The sequence below is a fragment of the Scyliorhinus canicula genome, chromosome 17 (assembly GCF_902713615.1).
Source record: "Scyliorhinus canicula chromosome 17, sScyCan1.1, whole genome shotgun sequence".
Taxonomy (NCBI): Eukaryota; Metazoa; Chordata; class Chondrichthyes; order Carcharhiniformes; family Scyliorhinidae; genus Scyliorhinus; species Scyliorhinus canicula.
The window spans coordinates 44,343,025-44,367,915 of NC_052162.1; the positions used below are offsets into that span (position 1 = coordinate 44,343,025).

Sequence of the window (24,891 nt, forward strand, 5' to 3'; positions counted from 1 at the left end):
AGCATTTGGTCCATAATCTTGCATGGCGAGGATTGTGAGAGATTCCAGAGAGAATCCTGCCATCGGGCCACCATTTTGAGCGAGAGCCTGTTAGACTGGTCCCACAGCTGCACCACCCCCAGTCTGGAGCCAAATGTAGGTGAGACCAGGTAAGGATGGCAGATTTGCTTCCCTGAAGGGCATTTGTAAACCACATTGGTGTTGAAAACACTCGATTAGCTTTAATTCCAGATTTCTGAATTGAATTTTACTCCTACTAGTTGGCATGGTTGGATTGAACCCATGTCCTGAGAACATCAGTACCTGGATCTCTGGATTGCTGCTCTAGTTACATCAATGCTACACCACAGCCTAATTTCCTGAAGCCTATTGGAGGCAGAAGCAGAATGACAAATTGTGGGGGCACTTCCACCTTAATGGACAAAAAAAACCCAGGAGCATGCCCACGAATGCCCCTTGTGGGAGAACTATTTCATAAAATTAACAAGTGAAAGTGCACAAATGGAGATAGGAAGGGGGAAAGAAGTAGGGAGAATCTAAAAGAAGAAAGAAAAGGACACGCAAAAACAAGGAGGCAAGGGAGACAGAGAGAATGAAGGAGGGAGGCAGATAAGGAAAGGAAGGAAATAGGGAAGCCAGAGAGAAGAAATTAGCTTGAGAGAGAAAGAACAGGATTGAAAAGAATGGAGAAGAAGAGAGGGCGAGGAGGCAGGGAGGAGACGGAGGGGGAGAAAGGGAGCTTAGAAAAAGAGAAGGGGAAGAGATATCTCTTGGTCGGATGTTGTCTCATACCCTTTTTAATCAAAATTCTTGAAACAAACTCTAGCCCCCAGGTCCCAGACCTTGAGTGCTGTTTTTGAGGGAACTGTAAGTGAATGATTCATTCAGACACCTGCTGTTGCGGCAATCAGCAGTTGATTATTGCAGTGACTCAGAAGAATGTTCCAGCAAGGTTATTACAGTTTACTGCTCTCAGACTGTACCACTGTGCATCTGGCCAGTCTCCTGTCTCTCAACAACAGGTAATACTTCCCAGGGCTCTATGTTCAATCACTGCTTTGTGCTGAGGTGAGATAATCTCTTGGGAATTGCGGCAGAGGTGCTACCATCATCCTTGTGGTCCAAGAAATAGGGAGGATAAATAATTTACCAGACTTCCTGTCATGATTGCTATCCAGTGACCCCTGCTAGAAAGTATATGTGCAGATGAATGTTGGTTAAAATTAGGCTTGGCTGTACTATTTCTCATACTTAATATATTTACTGTCTGGCACACACAATTACTGTGCAGCACTCACACATGAAAAATTATCTTGTGGGTGAGATATCAGAGGTTGACTCAGGCCACAAAAAGGTGGGCACCTTTGGAAGAAGGGGGAAAGATGGGGCAGGGTGGAGGAAGGGGAGCGGGTAGAAATCCACAGGAAGTCTGACAGTGTTGTTAATTATAAACAGAAAGATCAAACAAGTTTTATTAAAAGGTGGCTTGCTACCTTATTCAGTAATTCTGATTGCTGCTCATTGTCTAGAGAATTTGACTGTCAGCTTCGGAATCTGGCTTGTGGTTCTCTACTAGTTTTGATAGTGTCTTGTGGGTGAGACATTGGCTTCTCCACGACATTTTAAGTATTCTTCTTTAAAATCTCCCCGGAGCTAGCAACCACTCTTCAGATTATTAACTGCCACATGAAAAAATGTGCTTCTGGGCAATATGTCTTAAAATAACATTACATCTACAGAAGACAACTAGAGTTTACATCTATATCGGACTTTTCACAGGCAAAATGATCCAAGATCATTCAGAGAAAAGTGATGGGAACTTCCAGAAAAAATGAGAGTAGAAGTGCTGACTGAAAAAGCAGTGGAAGGGACAAGCTCCCAGGAAGTTTGGAAAGAAGGTTGAGATGTAATCAGACTAGAAGTTAGGAGGGAGAGTTCCAGAGTGCAGAGAGGTGCCATTTGAGAGCGGAACAGAAGGAACTGACTGAAGCAAGACACCAGAATCAGAAAGTAGAAGGTGCAGACATTGCAGAGAAGGGTTCTTGCGTTTGGAGATGGGGGCGCCAACAATGGTTGGCAAGGTAAAGTAAAAGTCAGTAAACTTGCCATAGTCCCAGCCGACCATAGGCTGCTTTCCCCCAAGAGGGGGAGGGAGAGCTGACTGGTGGTGATTTGACCTGAGGATCACCACACCTCAGGTGAGGGGAAAGGTTGAAAAGGCAGACCTTCATGAATAACCTGAGCCGGTATGGGACTTGAACCCACGATGTTGGCTTCACTCCACATCATGAACCAGCCATCCATCCAACTGAGCTAATCGATTCCAAGGATAAGTGTGTTGGGTATGTGGGACTGGGTGTGTAATGGGTTAAAGGTCTAATTGTTCCATGTAATACATAACAGCATAACAATTTGTAGGAATAGGAAAAGTACATTTCCAAAGAGTCCAATCATTAATCAGTGGCCAATTGCTCCTATCAACCTTTTTAGCATACACTTTTTTGCGTTTTTGTAGCACTGGGTGTTGAAAGAAGGTCGAGGGTACATTTGTAAAATTGCCTTCCCATGTCCTCAAGATATCCCAAAGTGCTTCACAACCAAAGAATTACATTTTCCAATGCATTTCCTGTTGATTTGGAGGCAAACATGGCAGCCAACTTGTGCATATGGTCCCACAAATCCAACAAATGACCAGTAAAATTGTTTTTGTGGTGCAGGTCGAGGGAGGAATATTGGCCAGGACACAAGAAGGCTGTTTACTTTTTTCAATTGTACCATGAAGTAGGATGGCTATAAACTGTGCCAAACATAAGAACATAAGAACATAAGAACTAGGAGCAGGAGTAGGCCATCTGGCCCCTCGAGCCTGCTCCGCCATTCAATTAGATCATGGCTGATCTTTTGTGGACTCAGCTCCACTTTCCGGCCCGAACACCATAACCCTTAATCCCTTTATTCTTCAAAAAACTATCTATCTTTACCTTAAAAACATGTAATGAAGGAGCCTCAACTGCTTCACTGGGCAAGGAATTCCATAGATTCACAACCCTTTGGGTGAAGAAGTTCCTCCTAAACTCAGTCCTAAATCTACTTCCCCTTATTTTGAGGCTATGTCCCCTAGTTCTGTTGTCACCCGCCAGTGGAAACAACCTGCCCGCATCTATTCCCTTCATAATTTTAAATGTTTCTATAAGATCCCCCCTCATCCTTCTAAATTCCAACGAGTACAGTCCCAGTCTACTCAACCTCTCCTCATAATCCAGCCCCTTCAGCTCTGGGATTAACCTAGTGAATCTCCTCTGCACTGCACTTTTAGAATTCTACTGTGATTATGTTCCTTGGGGTTATTGTTACTGTCCACTTTTGTAAGCAGATCCCATATCTTGCACAACCACATTGTACCTGTCCTAGACCAACCCAATACTTTGATCAATGTACCGAGACCCAGGAAACAAACAGCGAATCACGCCATTGCACTCTGTTCATTAGATACATTCAAGATGACTTTTAGACTGGCAGTTCCATTCGGAGCTCCTTCGCTGAGAAGTAACCAGGTCTAATATTTTCATATGTATTGAATGTGTATTCATGTATCTATTGCATGACTTGTACACAGGACGTGATGTGCTGGTAGTGCGGGAGTTCTCACCAGTGTGACTACAGGCATAGCGTGAAAGAGCTGCTGAAGATCTTAAGTTAACTATTAAATTGTAGTCCTTTGTCATCATTCCAATACAACCCAGCAATGTTACAATGTGCAGATTTTGGCTGCTGCTCTAGATCTGGGTCTGTCTTTACATCAAAAGTTTTACAAAAATAATTTTCCTATGATGCACCTTGTTCCATTATTGTTATTTGTTGCCACAGGTATGGAGATGCCCACACTCTGTATTCTTGTAAAATATGATGAGAGGTTTATTAAGCTCTGACTTCAGTAAAACCCCTTTCATTTCATTGTATGCATTTTCACATTCTTCTGACCAGTGTCATGCCTGTTCGACACAAAGCAAAGTGTGTCAGTGTCAGGGCTTCAATTGTGTTGCTAGATTTGGCACAAATTTACCATAATAATTGATCAATCCTAAAAACAACCTTAATTGTGTAACATACATTTTGAGGATGTGATTTTTCTAAGATTTCTGACATTTTCTTCATTTTTTCGGTAACTCATTTTTGTCGATGATATGATGGAGGTACTTTATGGATGATTTGAAAAAGTCACGTTTTTCCTTCTTAATTCTCTGGTTGTGGCTCTGTAACCACTTCAGAGTAGCTTCCAAATTCTCCAACTGTTCCTGTTCACTTGAACTGGTGATGAATATCTCCATCTAAATAATATTTCATTGAACCCACTTAGAATTTGATCCATGGGTGTTTTAAAAAGGACCAGGGGCAGATACTATTCCAAAAGAAAGATATGTGTTACAATGGTGATTCAGCAGGCACATCCAATCGGTAGATATGTCTGTGAATTTTACTGAATTTCTGTCCTCCAGAAAGTCCAGCAAACAAGTCTTCAATCAGCAGCAGTGAATAATAATCTATGCACAAAATTGGTCAATAGTAGTTTTTAAAATTTCCACAAATTTTTACTGAGCCATCCCATTTTAATACAGGACCAATTGATGTTGCCTAATCACTGGTAGTATCAGGTACAATGACTCCTGTCCTTACTAATCTGTCTAGTTCTTCAACTTTAGGCTTGATGGCATATGGTACGGTTCTGGATTGATTTTTAGGTGTTGATCAACTCCAGTCGGAGAGCCTAGTGAATCTTCGAACACCTTCTCATACTTCTTCGGCGGTTGTTGCAAGTTGCCCTATGGATCCACTAATTGATTGATTGTTTCCCAGTTAAGCCTAATCTTAGCCAACCATGCTTTGCGAAACAGAACGGGAAATGTTTCACGGACAACGTGAAGAGGCAACTTTGGCGTTTGCCCATTTGCTTCTACTTTCATCATAATGCATCCTTTTAATGGTACAACTTCTTCAGTGTACATCCTGAGGATCACATTTGATGGTTTTAAAGGCAGATGCCTCAACTTCTAATAATAATTTGTCTCAGGTGTTAGCGATACTGCTGCGCCTGTATCCACTTCCACTTTAATTTCATGACCGTCAAGTTTTAGATATGCCCAAAAATGAAAGCATTTAACTTAGTTCTTGCAGCAGCTTTTGAGAGACCATGAGCTTCATCCATTAATTTGTAGACATGACTAGATTGTTTACTTGCATTGTTCTTGGTGTAGATGTTTTCTTTGCCCAATACACTTTGGCAATCTGGCCTTTCTTGCCACAGTTCTTGCATGTATTTGGTTTGCTTTAGTATTCAACTGCTGAGTGTCCCAACCTGCGTGCAATGGTGACATGGTTACATCTTTGCAGCCCAGTTCCTTGAGGTATCCATTTTGTGGATCTTCACTTTAGCCCTGACCTGTGAAGCTTCTCTCGTAGAAAGCTCCATAGATGTGACCACCTCCACAGAAGCTTTTACAGTTAAAACACGTACAGTAAACAGCTTTCTCTTAATTGCTGCACTGCTAATTCCCAAACCATATTGTCTCGAACAGTATCATTAAGTGCTGTACCAAATTCACAATATAAAGTTTGTCTTCTTAAAGACGCTGCAAATTGTGAAATGGAACCTTCTTCCCGACTACAGCTGTGGAATCGGAAACTTTCTGCGTTCAATAATGGTTCTGGAGAGAAATGTCCCTCTAAGATTTTCATGAATTCACTGAAGGACTTGTCACCTGGTTTTGCTGGGTGAACAAGATTCTGTAGCAGAATAAGCGTTTTACGTCAACTGAGTTGAGAAATGTTGGGACCTTTAAGTTCTCCGTTGTCCAATAAGCTGTTAAGAACAATGGGAATATTTCTTCATATGAATTCCAGTTTTCATAATCCTCATCAAACACGTTCATGGCACCCATTTTTTGGAACCGGCTATTAGAGTCCTCACTTCCTCCATTCGAACTGTTTTGGAAAGTATGGCATAAACAATCCCTTAAACAAGCAACTGGGAAATCTTTCCCTTTTATGCCCGAGTGTTTTGACGTTTCGCATGAGTAGTGGCCTATGCAGAGTTGGGATTCTGAAATCTCCGTTTCCCCGCAGGTCATGTAGCTTCACCACTTGCGTGGTCCCTACAGCCAAGACCCCACTCACTTCAATGCAAGCAAGTCTTCTCCTACTATTGGCCTTCTTACTTACAGCTGCTGTTGAAAACTTTGTTAAACCTTCACACCGGCGGCAGTGATTTGCCCGACGTCTGTGTCTGTATGATTCCACTCCCAAGAATCTTCCGTTGCTCCCGATGACAACCCGCAATTAATCGATTAAAATCTTCTTTCTAGTGATTTGTCTGCCTCCATCCTTGTTGCCAGTTTTCTCTTCTGGTCTATTTCTTTATTGCCACTTAGGGAAAAGAAGTAGAGGTGGTCACAGTCTGGATTCTTGTAAAACACGATGAGAGGTTTATTAAAGGTTGCTTATACAATCAAGATGGGGATTTTCTCAAAGCCCACGCAAACACTCGCCTGATGTCACAACACATCACGTGACGCAGAACCAGCAAGAATGGATTCCCAGATACATAACAATTATGTTAAAAGTATAAATGCTAAGGCATTTTTTAGGAAGATGAATGCGGCGATCTCGGGAGAAGCCCCGAGGGAGAACATAGAACATAGAAAATACAGCACAGAACAGGCCCTTCGGCCCATGATGTTGTGCCGAACCTTTGTCCTAGATTAAGAACAAATTAATCTACACCCCATCATTCTACCATAATCCATGTACCTATCCAATAGCCGCTTGATGGTCCCTAATGTTTCCAACTCAACTACTTCCACAGGCAGTGCATTCCATTCCCCCACTACTCTCTGGGTAAAGAACCTACTTCTGATATCCCCCCTATATCTTCCACTATTCACCTTAAATTTCTGTCCCCTTGTAATGGTTTTTTCTACCTGGGGAAAAAGCCTCTGACTGTCTACTCGACCTATTCCCCTGATCATCTTAGAAACCAAGAAGAAGGTCCTTCTTGAGCAGGGGCGCGGGGAGGGGGGCTTGTTCCTTCCAAACTTTATTAATTACTACTAGGCGGCTAATACATTGATGGAAATGGGTAGTGGGGGAGGAGTCGGCGTGGGAGCGAATGGAGGCGGCATCTTGCAAGGGCACGAGTCTGAAGGCTTTGTTAATGGCACCTCTGCCATTCTCGCTGGCTTGGTACTCCACAAGCCCAGTGTTAGTGGCAGCCCTGAGAATGTGGGGTCAATAGAGGCAGAACAGGAGACTGGAGGGGGCGTCGGTGTAGCCACCAATCTGTGACAATTAGCAGTTCGCTCTGGCGGGGTTGGACGGGGGCTTCAGGAGGTGGCAGCGGGCAGGGATTGAGAGATTTGCGGATCTCTTCATTGGGGAGGGTTTCCCGAGCTTGGAGGAGCTAGAGGAGGAGTTTGAGTTGCCGGGTGGGAACGGGTTCCGGTACAAGTAGAGGGATTGAATTTAAGAGCCGTGAGGTGATGATGCAGCTGTACAAAACCTTGGTCAGGCCACATTTGGAGTACTGTGTGCAGTTCTGGTCACCTCATTTTAGGAAGGATGTGGAAGCTTTGGAAAAGGTGCAAAGGAGATTTACCAGGATGTTGCCTGGAATGGAGAGTAGGTCATACGAGGAAAGGTTGAGGGTGCTAGGCCTTTTCTCATTAGAACGGAGAAGGCTGAGGGGCGACTTGATAGAGGTTTATAAGATGATTAGGGGAATAGATAGAGTAGACAGTCAGAGACTTTTTCCCCGGGTGGAACACACCATTACAAGGGGACATAAATTTAAGATAAATGGTGGAAGATATAGAGGGGATGTCAGAGGTAGGTTCTTTACCCAGAGAGTAGTGGGGGCATGGAATGCACTGCCTGTGGAAGTAGTTGAGTCGGAAACGTTAGGGACCTTCAAGCGGCTATTGGATAGGTACATGGATTAGGGTAGAATAATGGAGTTAAGGTTAACTTCTTAAGGGCAGCACGGTAGCATTGTGGATAGCACAATTGCTTCACAGCTCCAGGGTCCCAAGTTCGATTTTGACTTGGGTCACTGTCTGTGTGGAGTCTGCACGTCCTCCACGTGTGTGCGTGGGTTTCCTCCGGGTACTCCGGTTTCCTCCCACAGTCCAAAGATGTGCAGGTTGGGTGAATTGGCCATGAAAAATTGTCCAAAATTCTATGATTAACCTAGGACAAAGGTTCGGCGCAACATCGTGGGCCGAAGGGCCTGTTCTGTGCTGTATTTCTCTATCTCTATCTATCGAAGTGCGGGATTTTGTCCGGAGGCAGGTCCCATGCCTGCCGAACGTTTCTTTGCAGTCTTTAATCACTGCCTTCGATGTGATGTTGGACAGTTTCAACACTTCTGGGTAACTGGAGAAGTAGTCGACCAGGAGGACATAGTCACGCCCATTGGCGTGGAAAAGGTCAACACCGACTTTGGACCATGGAGAGGTCACTATCTCATGTTGCTGCAAAGTTTCTTTGGGTTGAGATGGCTGTAATTTCTAACATGTAGGGCAGTTGAGGACCGTGTTGGCAACGTCCTGGCTGATGCCCGGCCAATAGACTGCCTCCTGAGCTCTGCGCCGGCATTTCTCGAGCCCCCAGGTAACCCTCATGGAATTGACCGAGCAACTCTGAGGAATCACGATCCTGTCGAGCTTCATGAGGATGCCGTCCACCACCGTCAGGTCATCCTTGACGTTATAGAACTGGGGACACTGACCCTTCTGCCAGCCATTTGTAAGGTGCTGCATCACTCGCTGTAGCAGAGGATCCTTGGCTGTTTCCCCACGAATTTGGATGACCCTCTCATCAGAGGCCGGAAGGTTGGAGACACATAATTGCACCTGCGCGTTGGTTTGGCAGACAAAGTCAGTTTGTTCACACGGTGTGGTGATAGACCTGGAAAGGGCATCTGCAACAATGAATTCTTTGCCTGGCGTGTAGACAAGTTCAAAGTCATAGCGGTGTAGTTTGAGAAGGATTTGCGTTAACCGAGGCGTCATGTCATTTAAATCCTTCTGGATTATGTGGACTAGTGGCCTGTGGTCCGTCTCTACCATGAATTTTGGGAGGCCATAAACATAGTCGTGAAACTTGTCGATTCCCGTTAGGAGGCCCAGGCATTCCTTCTCAATCTGAGCGTACCGTTGCTCAGTGGGCATCATGGCTCTGGAGGCATACGCAACTGGAGCCCAGGACGAGGAATCATCCCGTTGGAGGAGCACCGCCCCAATACTGTCCTGGTTGGCGTCAGTGGAAATCTTGGTCTCCTGGGTTGGGTCGAAGAACGCCAGAACTGGGGCTGTGGTGAGCTTTTCCCTCAGCTCACTCCCTTGTTTTTCATGAGCGGGCAGCCACTGGAATTCCGTTGACTTTTTGACGAGATGGCGGAGGGCTGTGGTGTGGGACGTCATGTTGGGAATGAACTTCCCGAGGAAGTTGACCATCCCTAGAAAGCGGAGGACCGCCTTCTTGTCCTCTGGGGTCTTCATGGCGTTGATTGCCGAAACCTTGTCAGCATCTGGCTGCACGCCTTGCTGCGAGATGTGGTCACCAAGGAATTTGATGTCTGATTGACCGAACAAGCACTTGGCCCTGTTGAGCTGGAGACCATGCTCATGGATTCTGTGGAATACCTGCTTGAGGCGAGTGATGTGTCCTTGGGGAGTTGTGGACCAGATTATGACATCGTCAACATACACGCGCACCCCCTCGATACCCTCCATCATCTGTTCCATGATGCGGTGAAATACCTCTGAGGCAGAGATGATGCCAAAAGGCATCCGGTTGTAGCAGTAGCGACCGAACGGGGTATTGAATGTGCACAGCTTGCGACTGGACGTGTCCAGCTGTATTTGCCAGAACCCCTTGGAGGCTTCCAGCTTCGTAAAGAATTTGGCATGAGCCATCTCGCTGGTCAACTCTTCACGTTTTGGTATCGGGTAATTCTCCCGCATGATGTTGCGGTTCAGATCCTTGGGGTCGATGCAGATCCGAAGCTCCCCTGACGGCTTCTTGACGCAGACCATGGAGCTGACCCAGTCCATGGGTTCTGTGACCTTTGATATGATGCCCTGGTCCTGGAGGTCCGGTAATTGCTGCTTGAGGTGATCCTTGAGGGGTTCTGGCACTGACTGGTGCGTGAATTACAGGGGTGGCGTTCGGTTTGAGCAGGATTTTGTATCGGTATGGGAGCGTGCCCATTCTGTCGAACACGCTGTGGTACTGCGTGATGATGTCATCAATTTCAACCTGGAAGTTTTCATCAGGTGAGGCCTTCACCTGTGAGGATGACATGGTGTGGACTTGCTGAACCAGGTTCAGGAGTTTGCAGGCCCGAGCACCGAGCAGGGATGCTCTGTCAGGTCCGACGATCTCAAACCGCAGCGTCGCTTTAATTGACTTATTGGACACTCCGAGTTGGCACGAACCACTGGCAGCTATGGCTTTGCCATTGTAGTCAAGGAGCTGGAAGGCCGGTGGAAGAATACTTGGTCTGATGCGGATGGTGTCGAGATCGGATTTCGAGATGAGGTTTTCCGATGCGCCGGTGTCCAGTTTGAACCGGATGCGAGCCTTGTTAACTGTGAGGACAGCACACCACTCGTCGTCGGGATCTACGCTGAGGATCGAGAGGTGCTTCACTATCTTGGAGAAAGGCAGCGCATGCTTCGTAATGATGCCCACCCGGTATGGGGGTTTGAGGCACTCAGCATCAGGATCAGTTGGGCTGTCGGGATTGGAATCTGGCATGCCGTACTGTATTGATTCTGTGCCGTGGCTGGGATCACTGGATGCTGGGCAGTGGGGCAGATCTGCAAAGGGCTGCATAGTGGCCAAGCTTGCCACACTGTAGACACCGTCATGATTTTGCCGGGCATTGCCGCTTTAAAAGGGCGGAGCCACAATTTCGACACGTCATGGTTCACCGGCCGGATGAAATGTCCTTTTAGTAAGTCCATAGCTGCGTCATAGTCTGTTGTGTCCTCTATGAGTGTGTACACGACGGTGCCCACGCACGAGTGGAGGATATGAAGTTTTTGTTCCCTCGACGTGCGGTTTTCGGCTGTGCTTAAATAACTGTTAAAACACGCCAGCCAGTGTTTAAATGCAGCTGTTGCATTTGTTGCGTGCGGGCTGAGTCGAAGGCACTCCGGCTCGATACGAAGCTCCATCTTTTTAAAACTTGTGTATTAAATTGATGCACCATCAATTGGACACGAGGCGAAGATGCGATCCAAACAAAAGGCTTTAATACACAAGATGTGTGCCCGGCAGCAGACGTACAGAAGAAATGGCTGACTGCCGGGGAACACGGGTTCTTATATCCCGCCCTGTAGGCGGAGCTACCTACCTCTCAGCCAATCGGCTGAGAGGCGCATGACTTACCTGGGCCAATGGGCAGCGAGTCCTCTGCACCAATGGCAGCTCACCTCTGAAGGTACCGTAATCCCCCTAGTCATACTACCACAAGACATATACAACCTGGCAAATCCCCTCTGAACCAAATTAAATAAACAATAAAGAAACATTTTCCAGTAGAAGGACAAAAATGTAAAATTTTACTATTCTCCATTGAATGTTATGAACAAGTGAGTTGGGTTTTAGGACGGGTCATAAAGGAGACTTGTGCATGTCATTTATGTACATGGAGATCAAGAATGACTCCAGTATTGATTCAAGAGTATCCCAATTTGAGGAATATTCACTTGGGTTCCTGGTACAGATTCTTGCCCACTGATAGTATATATTGGTAAATTAAATGTGTGATTTATTTTCCATGCTTGCTCTCTTTCAACCATCTCTCAAATTGCTGTCAATTGGTTTTTGCTACCGTAGGCTTTAATTCTCATAAAAGTCTCTTACATGATGCTTCAAATCTCTAATATGAGAAACATTTATTTACTCTTAATGGTAACGCCACTGTATGCATGTTCCCAGGATGGACCCTCACCTCTGGAACCACACAGGTACACAACAGGGAAAGGCTATTTGGCCCCTCAAGCACACACATTGGGATATCTGCCTATTGCATTCCGTTCAATTATAAGCTTGGCAATTTCCTATAATAATTCAAATAACTTATGACTGGAGAGCACTTTACTCTTCATCTAATCTGTGCTGTGATTTGTGAATGTTTAATGTGAGATACCCCTAAATTCTCTGCTGTTTCTAACTCTCCCCATGTCTCACACGGGGCACTTGTTAGGGCATTACGGGAGCACACGTGGCTAGCACTGTGGCTTCACAGCACCAGGGTCCCTGGTTCGATTCCCCGCTGGGTCATTGCCTGTGTTGAGTCTGCATGTTCCCCCTGAGTCTGTGTGGGTTTCCTCCGGGTGCTCCGGTTTCCTCCCACAGTCCAAAGACGTGCAGGTCAGGTGGATTGGTCATGATAAACTGCCCTTAGTGGACAAAAAGGTTAGGAGGGGTTATTGGGTTATGGGGATAGGGTGGAAGTGAGGCTGAGGTGGGTCGGTGCAGACCCGATGGGCCGAATAGCACTGTATGTTCTATGTTCCAGTTCAGGATCACAGAATTGTCACAGCACAGAAGGAGGCCATTTGGTCCATCATGCCATTCCCCTGCCTTTTCCCCGTAACCCCAGTGGAATTAATCTTTTGCGAGTTAACTTCTCAATCCGGTTGTACTTGGACCTGCAAATGCTTGATAGACAGTGTACAAGTGGGTTGTGGAATGAATGTCTCGCAGAAACTGCAAGTATATTTTGGACTGGAGGAATGTAATTAGTAGGGTTCTCCAGGGGTCAGTAGTAAGAAGAGTACTACTTTTCTTGATATATGTTAATGACCCAGACTTGGGCGTAGAGGGCACAATTGAAGACAGCTTGGTGAAAAGAGAAGACACATGACAGATGAAATTTAATGCAGACATGTGCTAATTGATTAATTTCGGTCAGAAGAAGGAGGAGAGTGTTGCTCTATTAATAACGCTGGTGAACCACAAGCCTTCCCTTATATCAATCAAATGACCACACAACCAGTTAGTTAGTTCAAAAGATGGTTTATTTACATACACAAGAGTTAAGTTTTTTTAAAATAAATTTAGATTACCCAATTATTTTTTCCAATTAAGGGGCAATTTAGCGTGGCCAATCCACCTACTCTGCACATTTTTGGGTTGTGGGGGCGAAACCCACGCAGACACGGGGAGAATGTGCAAACTCCACACGGACAGTGACCCAGAGCCGGGATCGAACCTGGGACCTCAGCGCCGTGAGGCGGTTGTGCTAACCACTAGGCCACCGTGCTGCCCCACAAGAGTTAAGTTGACATGCAAACACAATATCTACTACAAGTTAAACTACACCTATCAGCTACAATAACCTATACTTAACTTCAGAGCAACTGGCTCTGTGCAAATGGATAAGGCCTTTTTCTGGATTTCACTTGGCTGGTTCGAAGAAAGTGGCTCTGACGCTGCTGGGCTCATCCATCAGGTAGCGATCGTTGGTCTTGACTTGGCTGGCTGGTCCTGCTGCAATTGGGTTGGCACAGGCTGGATCCAAAAGAGCTCTCTTTTATCCCTCTGGGATTTCGCATTCTTTGGGGGGGTCCTCAATCTTGGACCCAATAGTTCGAAGGGCTCTGATCACTGTCTTCGCTTTCGGCCAATAAAGGGGTGGGTGCCTTGGTAGTTGGGTGGGTCCTTAGCGGTCATTGCCTTTGGCAGTTGGGCTTTCTGAGTAAAGGGAGTGGCTCCGATCAGTCTGTGGCTGTACCAGTTGCTTGATTGGAGTTCTATTGTCCTGGGAAAATGGGCTATTAAAATGCAAATGAGTGGGGGTTTCGATCAGGTCTGGTTACCTGTGTTTCAGATACACATAGGCTCTGTATCTGTCTGAGTCCTGGGTTGGCCATAATTCCCATGGTCCTTTGCAGGTGGCCATCTTAGATGGCTCCAAAAGGCAATATAAAATCACGGGTGCAATTCACATTTTGTTCAGGAACAGGGGCACCTCGAGAGCAAATCATTGAAGGGCGTCAGGGCAGGTTGAAAAATGGATTAAAAGGTATACAGCATCTTGAGCTGTATAAAAGAGGCACAGAGCATACAAAAGCAAGGAGACTATGATGAATCTTTATGAAACTCTAGTTCAGTGGGCATAGGAGAAATTTTGGAGAAATAAGCATTGCATCAGTAACCTGCACGTTCTGCATCTGAGCAATCCTCCCAGAGGGAACCACACTTTAGGAAGGTTGTGAAGGCTTTAGCGAGGGTGCAGAAAAGATATCAAGAATGGTTCCAGAGATGATTAGGTGGGTGCACCAGAGAAGATGTGGATGCTGTCCTTAGAAAAGAGATGGTTAAGGGGACATTTGATACAGTGGATAGAACCGCGACCTCACAGCACCAGGAACCCGGGTTCAATTCCAACCTTGGGTGACTGTGTAGAGTTTGCACACTCCCTGTATCTGCATGGATTTCCTCTCAGTGCTCTGGTTTCCTCCCACAGTCCAAAGATGTGCAGGTTAGGTAGATTGGCTATGATAAAATTGTCCCTTAATGCCCAGTAATTTGCAGGTTAGATGGGGTAAGAGTTAGGGCGCGGAAGTGGGCCTAGGTGGGGATGTTGTTTCAGAGGGTCGGTACAGACTCGATAGGCCGAATAGTCTCCTTTTGCAGTGTAGGGATTCCATTGTTCCAAGGAGTACAAATCATTGAAGGGCATCAGGGCAGGTTGAAAAATGGATTAAAAGGTATACAGGAGTATACAGAGTAGAAAGTGAGAAATTGTTTTCATTGTAGTAGGGTCCAGAATCCAAGGACACTGATTTAACATAATTGGAGAAAGAATTTACAATCATAGAATCATAGAATTTACAGTGCAGAAGGAGGCCATTCAGCCCATCGAGTCTGCACTGGCCCTTGGAAAGAGCACCCCACTTAAGCTCTCTTAAGCAAGAAGAGGGGGGAAAAAAACTGGATTTCCTCCAAAATGAACAGCCCTGGGACAGAGAGAGTACTGTGAACAGACTCTATTACTACAGTGTTTATAGGCTACCCTATCCCCATCTAACCTTTTTTGATACTTAAGGGCAATTTAGCAAGGCCAATCCACCTAATCTGCACATCTTTGGACTGTGGGAGGAAGTCGAACCTGGGACCCTGCGCTGTGAAGCAACAGTGCTAACCACTGTGCTACTGTGCCGCCCCTATTAGGAACCCCTTTAAAGGGGGAGCATTGGTGCTGAGCTGCCGGATGACATGAAGATTTTTTTTTTAATTCAGCAAGTAGTTAGAGTCTGGAATGCACTGCCTGAGAGAGTGGTGGAGGCAGAGATATTTATGACTTTCATAAGGGAAAGGGATTAAACACCTGAAGATTTAAAAAATGCAGGTTTATGGGGTGATAGTGGGGGGTGGGAATAGCTGGGTTGCTCTTGCAGAGGGTCAGCGCAAATGAGATGGGCCAAGTAGCCTCCTTGTGTGCTACAACTATTCCACAGTTCTATGAATAGCCCATACCCCTGAATGTGGAAAATCATTTCAGTTCATTCTGCTGAATAACTCCGAGGTATACACAATATGAACATTTGATAGTGCTAATATATATAAAACATATACATGCCAGGTTTATTTGAGAATGCAAACGTTGATGTTGAATATTTGCACTGTGGAGCTTGCCCCCTTGCTTCACAATGTTCTTACTGTTTAATAGGAATGTTCATTGAGAAGGAATTCACACTGGACTGTTTATTATTGTTATTTTTTGTTACTCCAACATGTAGCCTATAAAAACTGTAGTAATAGAGTCTGTTCACAGTACTCTCTCTGTGCTGCTGCTGTTCATTTTGGAGGAAATCCAGTTTTTTTCCCCCTCTTCTTGCTGCACACTGAAAGCTGGCAGTCTGTCATTCCATCAGGAACTCAGCAGGATGTCTGATTTGAAAAGGAGAGTAAAAAAATCCATCCACTGGAGCGTTACATTTCAAATGGTTCGGTTGCTGAGATTACACTGGATATCCTAGTGTGCACGGATGTATAGAACAGAGAGAGATTGGTAAAATACGCAGTGCAATAATTAGTCAAAACTTTTCATTCTGTCATCAGCTGAATTACAAAACCCCTTATCATAAGGGCATTAATTCTTGCAATTGCAATACATGGCCTCAGTCGCCTGATGCCTCAGTGAACCAATGCACAGCCGGACGTAGTCCTGAATTATACAGATAAGGAAATTACAACATTGTGTTCTTAATCTGTGCTGAATTAGCTGATTAAAATCAGGGCAACACTTTGAGCACGAAAATTAATTTCCGCTCCCCGGGTCTGGGGCTGGGGGGTGGGTGTGAAAGACTAACCAGGCTTGATTACAAATGGTTATCCAATGATTTCTCCTATAAAGTAAACATGGGTTGTTATCAGTTAAGGGCCAAATTCCGCTCAGCTATGATCCTCATCATGGCCAACTATCCTGTCAACAATCACTATCTCGTTTCAGGTACGAGGAATGAGTTGTGAAGGTTGTTGGTCTCTTAGATCAGTGCCTTTAGGTCAGGAGAGAAAATTAGATGAAAAATATTCTGTTTGCAACAGGCGTTTTTAGTACTTAATTTTAAAAATGATCATTTGTAAGATTTCCCTATCTGGATAAATCATAGAGAACAGAAGGTCAATTGTGTTGAGAAGTATGTGAGGGGATAGGTACACAGGCAGTGGTGCACAGTTAAATAGTGCTTTGTTGAAATCTCTCCTTGGGTGTGTGGGTGCGGAGTGCGCAGAAAAGACAGGCTTGAGGTTTAACGGCCAGTTACCATGATTGACAGAAAGGTGGCTTGGAGTTAGTGTTTTTTCCTATTTGGACTTGGAATGTGGTAACTCCTTCCTGTTTAATAATTGGGGCACTATTTTGTTTCTGACTTACTGTTTATTTAAAATCTGCTTTTTTAAATTCCCCGATTCTTCTGAAGGCACTAATGTATGCTAAAGTTCCACAGGAACTGGGCATGCTGGCAGCTCACCCACGCATGTGTGAGCATAGTGAGTGTTGGTGGGATGTAAGTTATATGACAGACTGTGAGAATGAAGGGTGTGGCAATATCAGGGAATGTGGCAATGAGAAATTTGGAAACCGTGAGGGTCATAGCAAAAGTGTTAAGTGACAAGTGTGAGAGCGAGGAGTTACAATCTCACAAAGCATTAGAGTAGAAAGTATGGAGCACAAGTAGTGCACAGTGAGAAATAGAGAAGTACAAAGAAGTTATAACATGGAAATAGACCATTCAGGCCGACCAGTCCATGCTTGTGTTTATCTTCCTTGTGAGGAATACTACTAATCACATTTACAAAGTTAGTTCTTATATCACCTTATCTCCTTTTTCTTTATCTTCCTATCCAACCTGTTCTTTCAGGTTGATGCTCCTGTCACAAACATTAACCTTGGAAGTGACTTATATATTCTTACAACTTGCTCTGGAAAAATGTTCCATTGCTTTGTTCTAGATTATTTCTGGCCCCTCATTTTATATCCCTCAAAGGCTGGAAAGAGCCAGCTGCTAACTACACCATCATAATGATAAGCACATTATATATATATATGGCCAATTGGACAACACAGTCATCACTTTCTTATGTACGGTCTATGTCAAAATATTTATGGGCAAAATAATTGTAGACTAATGGGCAGATTTGGGAGTGAGATCTGATGGTGCTAAATGTGGTTCAGCCACATCTGCTGATGTCACAATGGTTAGCAATGCTGCCACACAGCTCCAGGTCCTGGGTTCAATTCCAGCCTCGGGTGACTGCCCGTGTAGAGTTTACACTTTCTCTCTGTGTCTGCGTGGGTTTCCTCCGGGTTCTCCGGTTTCCTCTCACAGTCCAAAGATATGCAGGTTAGGTGGATTGGCCGTGATAAATTGCCCCTCAGTGTCAAATCGTTAGGTGGGGTTACTAGATAGGATGGAGGTGTGAGCTTAAGTAGGGTGCTCTTTTCAAGGGCCGATACAGATTTGATAGGCCGAATGGCCTCCTTCTGCATTGTAGGGATTCTATGATCCATATTATCCATATGTTAAACATATAAACATTGTTACGGTACCCGGACCAGACCACAATTTATATCCGGAAATTGGACGAAAAATAATTTTTAAATTTGTAAACTGCACCCTACTTAAGCTCACACCTCCACCTTATCTGGTAACCAAGTAATCCCACCTAACCTTTTTGACACTAAGGGGCAATTTAGCATGGCCAATCCACCTAACCTGCTCATCTTTGAACTGTGGGAGGAAACCGGAGAACCCGGAGGAAACCCACGCAGACACGGGGAGAAAGTGCAAACTCTAAACTTTTCGATTTGTAAGCTGTGAGGAAAGGATACCTCGCTCCAGGAGTGATTTCACTGACAACTAGGGATCTTTTATATTAAAACAAACTTTATTAGTATCACAGAATTTATCCTATGAACATCCAAGAGAAAACAGCTTTTCAATGAACAGTTGAACAACTCTTAAAATATAAAGAAAGGTCTTCGAGCTTACTTTCCCATCTACTTCTAAAATTTCAATTAAGCAAAATCCACACCCATAGGTCAAATTCTGCTCATTAATAAAGTTAACCCTCCGTGGTTTACAGATTTATGCACAATGTCCTTGGAAATGCCTCGCTGTTAACCCCTTAATCACAGATTTAGCAGACATATATGGCGCAATTTAATGGAAAAAGTTCCAAGTGTCATATCTGGAGTGACTTCCTGAGTGTTTCCTGATGGCTGAGCCGGCCCATATTTACAGGTTTGTCCGGCCAGAGTCCAAGGCCAGGGAGCAGCCACAAGTCATCATTCCGAACTGGGCAAGGCATACAAGGTCGATTAAATGGGAGGGATACTCAAACCGAGTGTTCCTTGCCACTTCTTTTGTTGCCTCTTTTCGACGCGGTTATGAGTTGTGAAATATGAAATGCGAAAACCCAACAATAACATTTTTCACAAAACTATTCTATCCTCTTTAATGGGCAGAATGCTCTGGTCCGCCAGCCACATGTTTCACTGGCAGCGGGATTCCCCCCGCTCATCAATTTTCCATTTTAACCTCGCCATGCCGCTGGGAAACTCATGGGTGGGGTTGTGCTGCTGGTGGGAAAAGGGAATCACAACGACCAGAGAATTCCTGCCAATACCTTTCCTTCTTAGCTTTTGACCTTCCATTTTCTGCTGCAATTCTTTAGCTTTTGATGTGCTTAAGCACTCGCGCATTTATAACTGTTATAACTTGATGTAAAACTTTCACTCTGTCAATCTGATTATTCTACCAGCGATAGGGATAGGCCTTGCTCCCCCAAGTCCAAGGCAGACTTCAGCGTATCTGCTGCACAAATGGTTCAGCTTGCCATCAGCAGATGTGGCTGAACCACATTTAGCACCATCAGGTCTCACTCCCAAATCTTCCCATTATTCTGGACAGGAAAGAACTCTGGCTTTCCAGCTTATCTGGAATTCCAGTTTATCCATGAGACACATCTCCTGCTCCCTTCATCACATTCCCATTAAAATCATGATCACCAAACATCTGTGCCCATGTCCCTGGACGTTGACATTGTAAATACCCCCTCTCCTCAGGTCTTTCTCAATGTTACAGACCAGGATTTTCTGGCCTACCTCAGGCCGGGATTTTCTGATGCCATCGAAAGACAATGGGCGGGATTCTCCAATAATGGGGCTATGTCCCCACGCCAGCGTAAAAACGCTGGCGAATCACTCTGAACTTTCCCCAAGAAAGTCTTGAGTGATTCTCCTGTCTGCAATGGGCTAGCAGGGCCCCAGAGTGCTTCTCGTAGCTCCGGCTGCAGATACAGTGCCCCGCATTTCTGGTCAGGAGTCGCGCATGCGCAGGCAGCGGCCTCCAGCAGCCGCCCCCTGGGATGTGGCGGACTCAGTCCGCGTAGCGGCACCAGAAATGTTGGCCCCCCCTCCCGATATCACGCGCGCCCCTGGATCTGTGACGCCCGATCACACCCCTGGCCGTCCATGGGGCCCCCCCCACCCTGGGGCCCCTCCCACCCCGGTTATCAATCCCCTCGTCCCCCCACCAGGGCAGCCGGGGACTGAGTCCGCAGCTACCACTGGCCGTTCCCGACGGCCGATGGATGGTTAGAACCACACCATCAGGAACTCGGCCAGTTTTCCTCAGAGAATCGTGGGGAGGGGGGCCTCTGTCAATGGTCCCTACCCGTGCCACGTAGTTTGCGCGCGATTCGCAAGCAATTCTCCGGGGACTGGAGAATCACGGACCAGATTTCGGCATAAACGCCCATTGTCCGCCCCCACCCTGACCGTGGTTTTGGCACGGAGGCTCGGAGAATCCAGCCCAAGGGAGTTTTGGCTAGGTCGGCAAATTTTCTGTTCTTGTCACTGATGGGTCGCACCATGGATGGGACTGGAAAATCCCAGCCACAGTGACTGGTGTAGGATAAAGCATAGAGCGGGATATAGAGAGGGTCAGCATGTTAGCACAGTGGTTAGCGCAGATGCTTCACAGCTCCAGGGTCCCAGGTTCGATTCCCGGCTTGGGTCACTGTCTATGTGGAATCTGCAGTTCTCCCCGTGTCTGCGTGGGTTTCCTCCCACAGTCCAAAGATGTGCAGGTTAGGTGGATTGACTCTGCTAAATTGCCCTTAGTGTCCAAACAAAAAGGTTATGTGGGGTTACTGGGTAACGGGATAGGTTGGTAGTGTGGGCTTAAGTGGTGTGCTCTTTCCAAGGGCCGGTGCAGACTCGATGAGCCGAATGGCCTTCTTCTGCACTGTAAATTCTATGATTCTATGATTTTATCCCCCATATACATAAATGACTGAATAACAGACATTTGCATTTTTAAATTGATATTTGCTCAATATTTTATCCATTTCATTTCTAATAATTGTCTGTGTTTCCTTTTCAGATGCTATCATGGATGACGAATAGAATTGTATCTGGTAAGCATCTTTCACAGCTATTACACAGTGTGTTCCATTAAAGTGCGTGGTAGCAGCCAGCTGTGTTATTGGTAAACTGTGGACATATCAGCAAGACTTGTACATGTTGGTGAAATTTCTACATGGTGTTAGTAAGATGTTTGTGGTACTGGTGAGTTGGTTATACAGTAAGAAGTCTTACAACACCAGGTTAAAGTCCAACATGTTTGTCTCAAACACTAGCTTTCGGAGCACTGCTCCTTCCTCAGGTGAGTTAGTTATAGTGTCAGCAGGGTTCAATAATTCCAAGCATTGTACCTTTGAATGGATGGTTGGTGTCATAATATACACATCAGTATATCATGGTGCAGACACACACTGATTGACACACTGCAAGACCAATCAACACACACAACACCACAGCCAATCACCAGTTATAGCACACTCACTATGAAGACAGAGGGCACTAGTTTACCCGCTCATTCGGGATGCAGCCTCCAAGAAGGACAGAGCTCACAGCTTGCAGCACAGGCCTTTTCCATGTGCTGATAGTATAGACTGATTAGGATAGGCATAGGTCTTTAGTTTAATCTAACATAGTGTCGACCCACAGTGAAAGTATGTTCAACAGTTTCTGGCTTAATAAAATAGTGTAGTGCTATTTCAAGTGTTGGTAGCCTGTATGTGTTACAGCTGAGGTAAACGCAGTCTCCACAGATCCAAAGTACCCAACACATCAGTTGGCATTGGAGCTCAGCACCATAAAAATACTTGTCCAAATTAGTCAGCTACCAGGTGTAACTTGCATGTTAATATTAAATTCTGTGACATTTACATAGCAAGGCAGAGATGTCTGGACCAAGATATCGACTCTACAACAATTGTCTCTGCCCCAACTTTTCCTCGCCGTCTCCTGAAGGTGCTAACTTGCTGGATTCCACAGACATTAACACCTCTGCTACACAGAATCTCTGTATACAGAATTAGATGTTATAGCTGCACTCCTCCACCTTTCGCCTCTTAACACCTCGACTTTAATCACATCATTATTGTCGAGATGTGAATAATTTTTTATGCGGATCACTTTTTAGCAAATCTGCACATTAGAGTGAGACAGCTAGTCTCACTCTAATATGCCTTCCCCCGATCTATGCAAGGCGTGGGATCTAACTCCCTTGTTTTGGAGACCTTGGGCGAGTGCTGTTCAGTGCTGGTCGCCACAAAGGGGGACTTCCATTGCTGCGGAACGCTCCAAGTAGTTGGACCGTGCAGTATGTCCCTTGCTGGTATGTCCCTCGTGGTAAAAATTTATTCAGAAAAACACCTTTGACTACAAGGCAATGAAGCAGTGGTCTGCACCTAATGTCCTTGTGGCCCTTAGGGAAAAGGAGACAGTGGGAGGTTGTTGGATGGTTCCCTGAGCAGACTGTCAGAGTCATCTGGCAGAACGCCTCATCACCAGAACTGTCAAACAAGAACCAAAATCTAGCTTGGCTGGTGGTGAAAAGGCCCCTCCCCGTCAGATCCTTCATGTACACCCGAAGTCTCAGCACCGTCGCACGCTGCCCTCGGAGTGGCTGCGGGGGAGATTAGACGGTCGCCCATCTCCTTGTGGAATGTGTCTTTGCAAAGAAGGTCTGGAGAGAGATGCAGTGGTATTTGTCAAGGTTCATCCCAAGCAGCTCTGTGACACAGGACTCTGTGCTCTACGGACTGTTTCCAGGGACACACACCGAGACAAACATCAACTGCAGCTGGAGGGTCATCAACTCGGTAAAAGGCACTCTTTGGTCTGCCCGAAACTTGCTGATCTTCCAGTGCAAAGAATTGTCCTCGACTGAGTGTTGCAGACTGGCACATTCCAAGGTCCAAGACTATGTGCTGAGGGACACACTCAGGCTTGGGGCAGCTTGAGTGCACCAAGGTGCAATGGGGAAAGGCCACTGTGTAAGGTCTTCCAGCAAATGTGCACCAAGGGGCTGGTAACCATGTAAAACACCTCAGTCTGGGCCATTAATACTCCAATGTATAAAAGTATTGAAAGAAACATGACAATGTAAATATTTAAGAAAGAATTGTAACGTAAACAGGGAAATGTGTGGAATGTCATCCCAATTGAATGCAAGAAAGTCAAGTGAATATGTAACTTTGGAGGAAATGTACAGTCATAATAATTCAAAATGTTCTTTAATGTTTATTAGAGATTTTATGAATAAAGTATATTTTTTGAGGAAAAAAACACAAAAACCGGGGACCAAATGGAATGGCATTCATGGGGGTCTCCCAGTGGATCAGCGGCTTCCAGGTGTTTGCCCTCTGGGAAGGGTGGCAGTGCCACCTGGATGCTCATCTGGCACTGCCAACATGCCCAGGAGGCACTGCAAGCTGCTATGTCACTGCTAGGGTGCCAGGCCTGCTGTGCCAAGGTGTGAGCCTGGCATTTTTCTGTTCTGTGGATTGGGCTGCTGTGCCCTGTGTGGGGGATGGGGTGGCCGGGGGGGGGGGGGGGGGGGGGGGGGGGGGGGGGGGGTGGTAATGGCAGAAAATGGATTATAAATCTGGGCTTTTTTGTGGTGGTGCACTTATCAGTGAGCCAATCTGGGAATGTCTTCTATGGTCTTTATTGTAGAAGAGCAATATTCCCTTCCACCAATGCATAACATCATTTATTATCTCTTAAGAAAGTAAACATGTTTCAGTACAGGGTGAGTGTTCTGCATCGATTTACACAGATTTTTAAAAGATCATTTATGAGTTGTTGGCATCTCTGGCAAGATCAGCATTTATTTCTCAGCCTTAGTTGCCCTTGAGAAGGTGGTGATGAGCTGCCGTCTTGAACCGCTGCAGTCCCTGAAGTGTAGGTAAACCCACAGTGCTGTTAGAGAGGGAGTTCGAGGGATTTGACCCAGCAACAGTAAAGAAGAGGTGATAAATTTCCAAGTCAGGATGGTGAGTGACTTGGGGGGGAACCTCCAGGTGGTGGTATTCCCAGGTATCTGTTGCTCTTGTCCTTCTAGATGGTAGTGGTCATTGGTTTTAAAGGTGCTGCCTAAGGAACCTCGGTGAGTTCTGCAGTACATCTTGCAGATGATACACACAGCTGCCATTGTTCGTCGGTGGTAGAGGGTTTGAATATTTGTGGAAAGGGAGAACAATCAAGCAGACGGCTTTGACGTGAATGGTGTCGAGCTTCTTGAATAATGTTGGAGCTGTACTCATCTGGACAAGTGGAGAGTGTTCCATTACACTCCTGAGTTGCACCTTATCGATGGTGGGCAGGCTTTGGGGAGTTAGGAGGTGAGTTACTCACCATAGATTTCCTAGACTTTGACCTGTTATTGCAGCCACAGTATTTATGTGGCTAGTTCAGGTCAGTATCTGGTCAATGGTAAACCCCAGGATGTTGGTAGTGGTGGAATTCAATGATAGTTAGATCCTCTCTTGTTGGAGATGGTCATTGCCTGGCACTTGTGTGGCACAAATGTAACTTGCCACTTGTCAGCTCAAGCCTAAATATTGTCTAGATCTTGCTGCATTTGGGCTTTCCGTATCTGTGGAGTCACGAATGATGCTGAACATTGTGCAGTCATCCGCAAACATTCCTACTTCTGACCTTATGATGTAATGAAGCAGCTGAAGATGGTTGGGCCTAGGACACTATCCTGAGTAACTCTTGCAGTGATGTCCTGGAGCTGGAATGACTGGTCTTCAATAACCCACAACCACTTTCCTTTGTCCCAGGTATGACTCCAATCACTTAAAGGATTTCTCCTGATTCCCATTGACTCCAGTTTTGATAAGGCCCCTTGATGCTATACATGGTCAAATGTTGCCTTGATGTCAAAAGCAGTCATTCTTACCTCACCTCTGGCTTCCAGTTCTTTTGTCCATGTTTGAACCAAGGTGTAATGAGGT

General features: G+C 45.6%; 1 protein-coding gene across 1 annotated transcript in view; it reads left to right on the forward strand.

Moving 5' to 3' along the window:
• stard8 (StAR-related lipid transfer (START) domain containing 8) overlaps positions 1 to 24,891 on the forward strand; it is a 165,787-nt gene that overhangs the window by 13,260 nt on the left and 127,636 nt on the right. Inside the window, exon 2 of the mRNA XM_038775645.1 lies at positions 20,964 to 20,997. Coding sequence (XP_038631573.1) covers positions 20,964 to 20,997 — 34 coding nt within the window. The remainder of the gene's footprint in view (positions 1 to 20,963; positions 20,998 to 24,891) is intronic.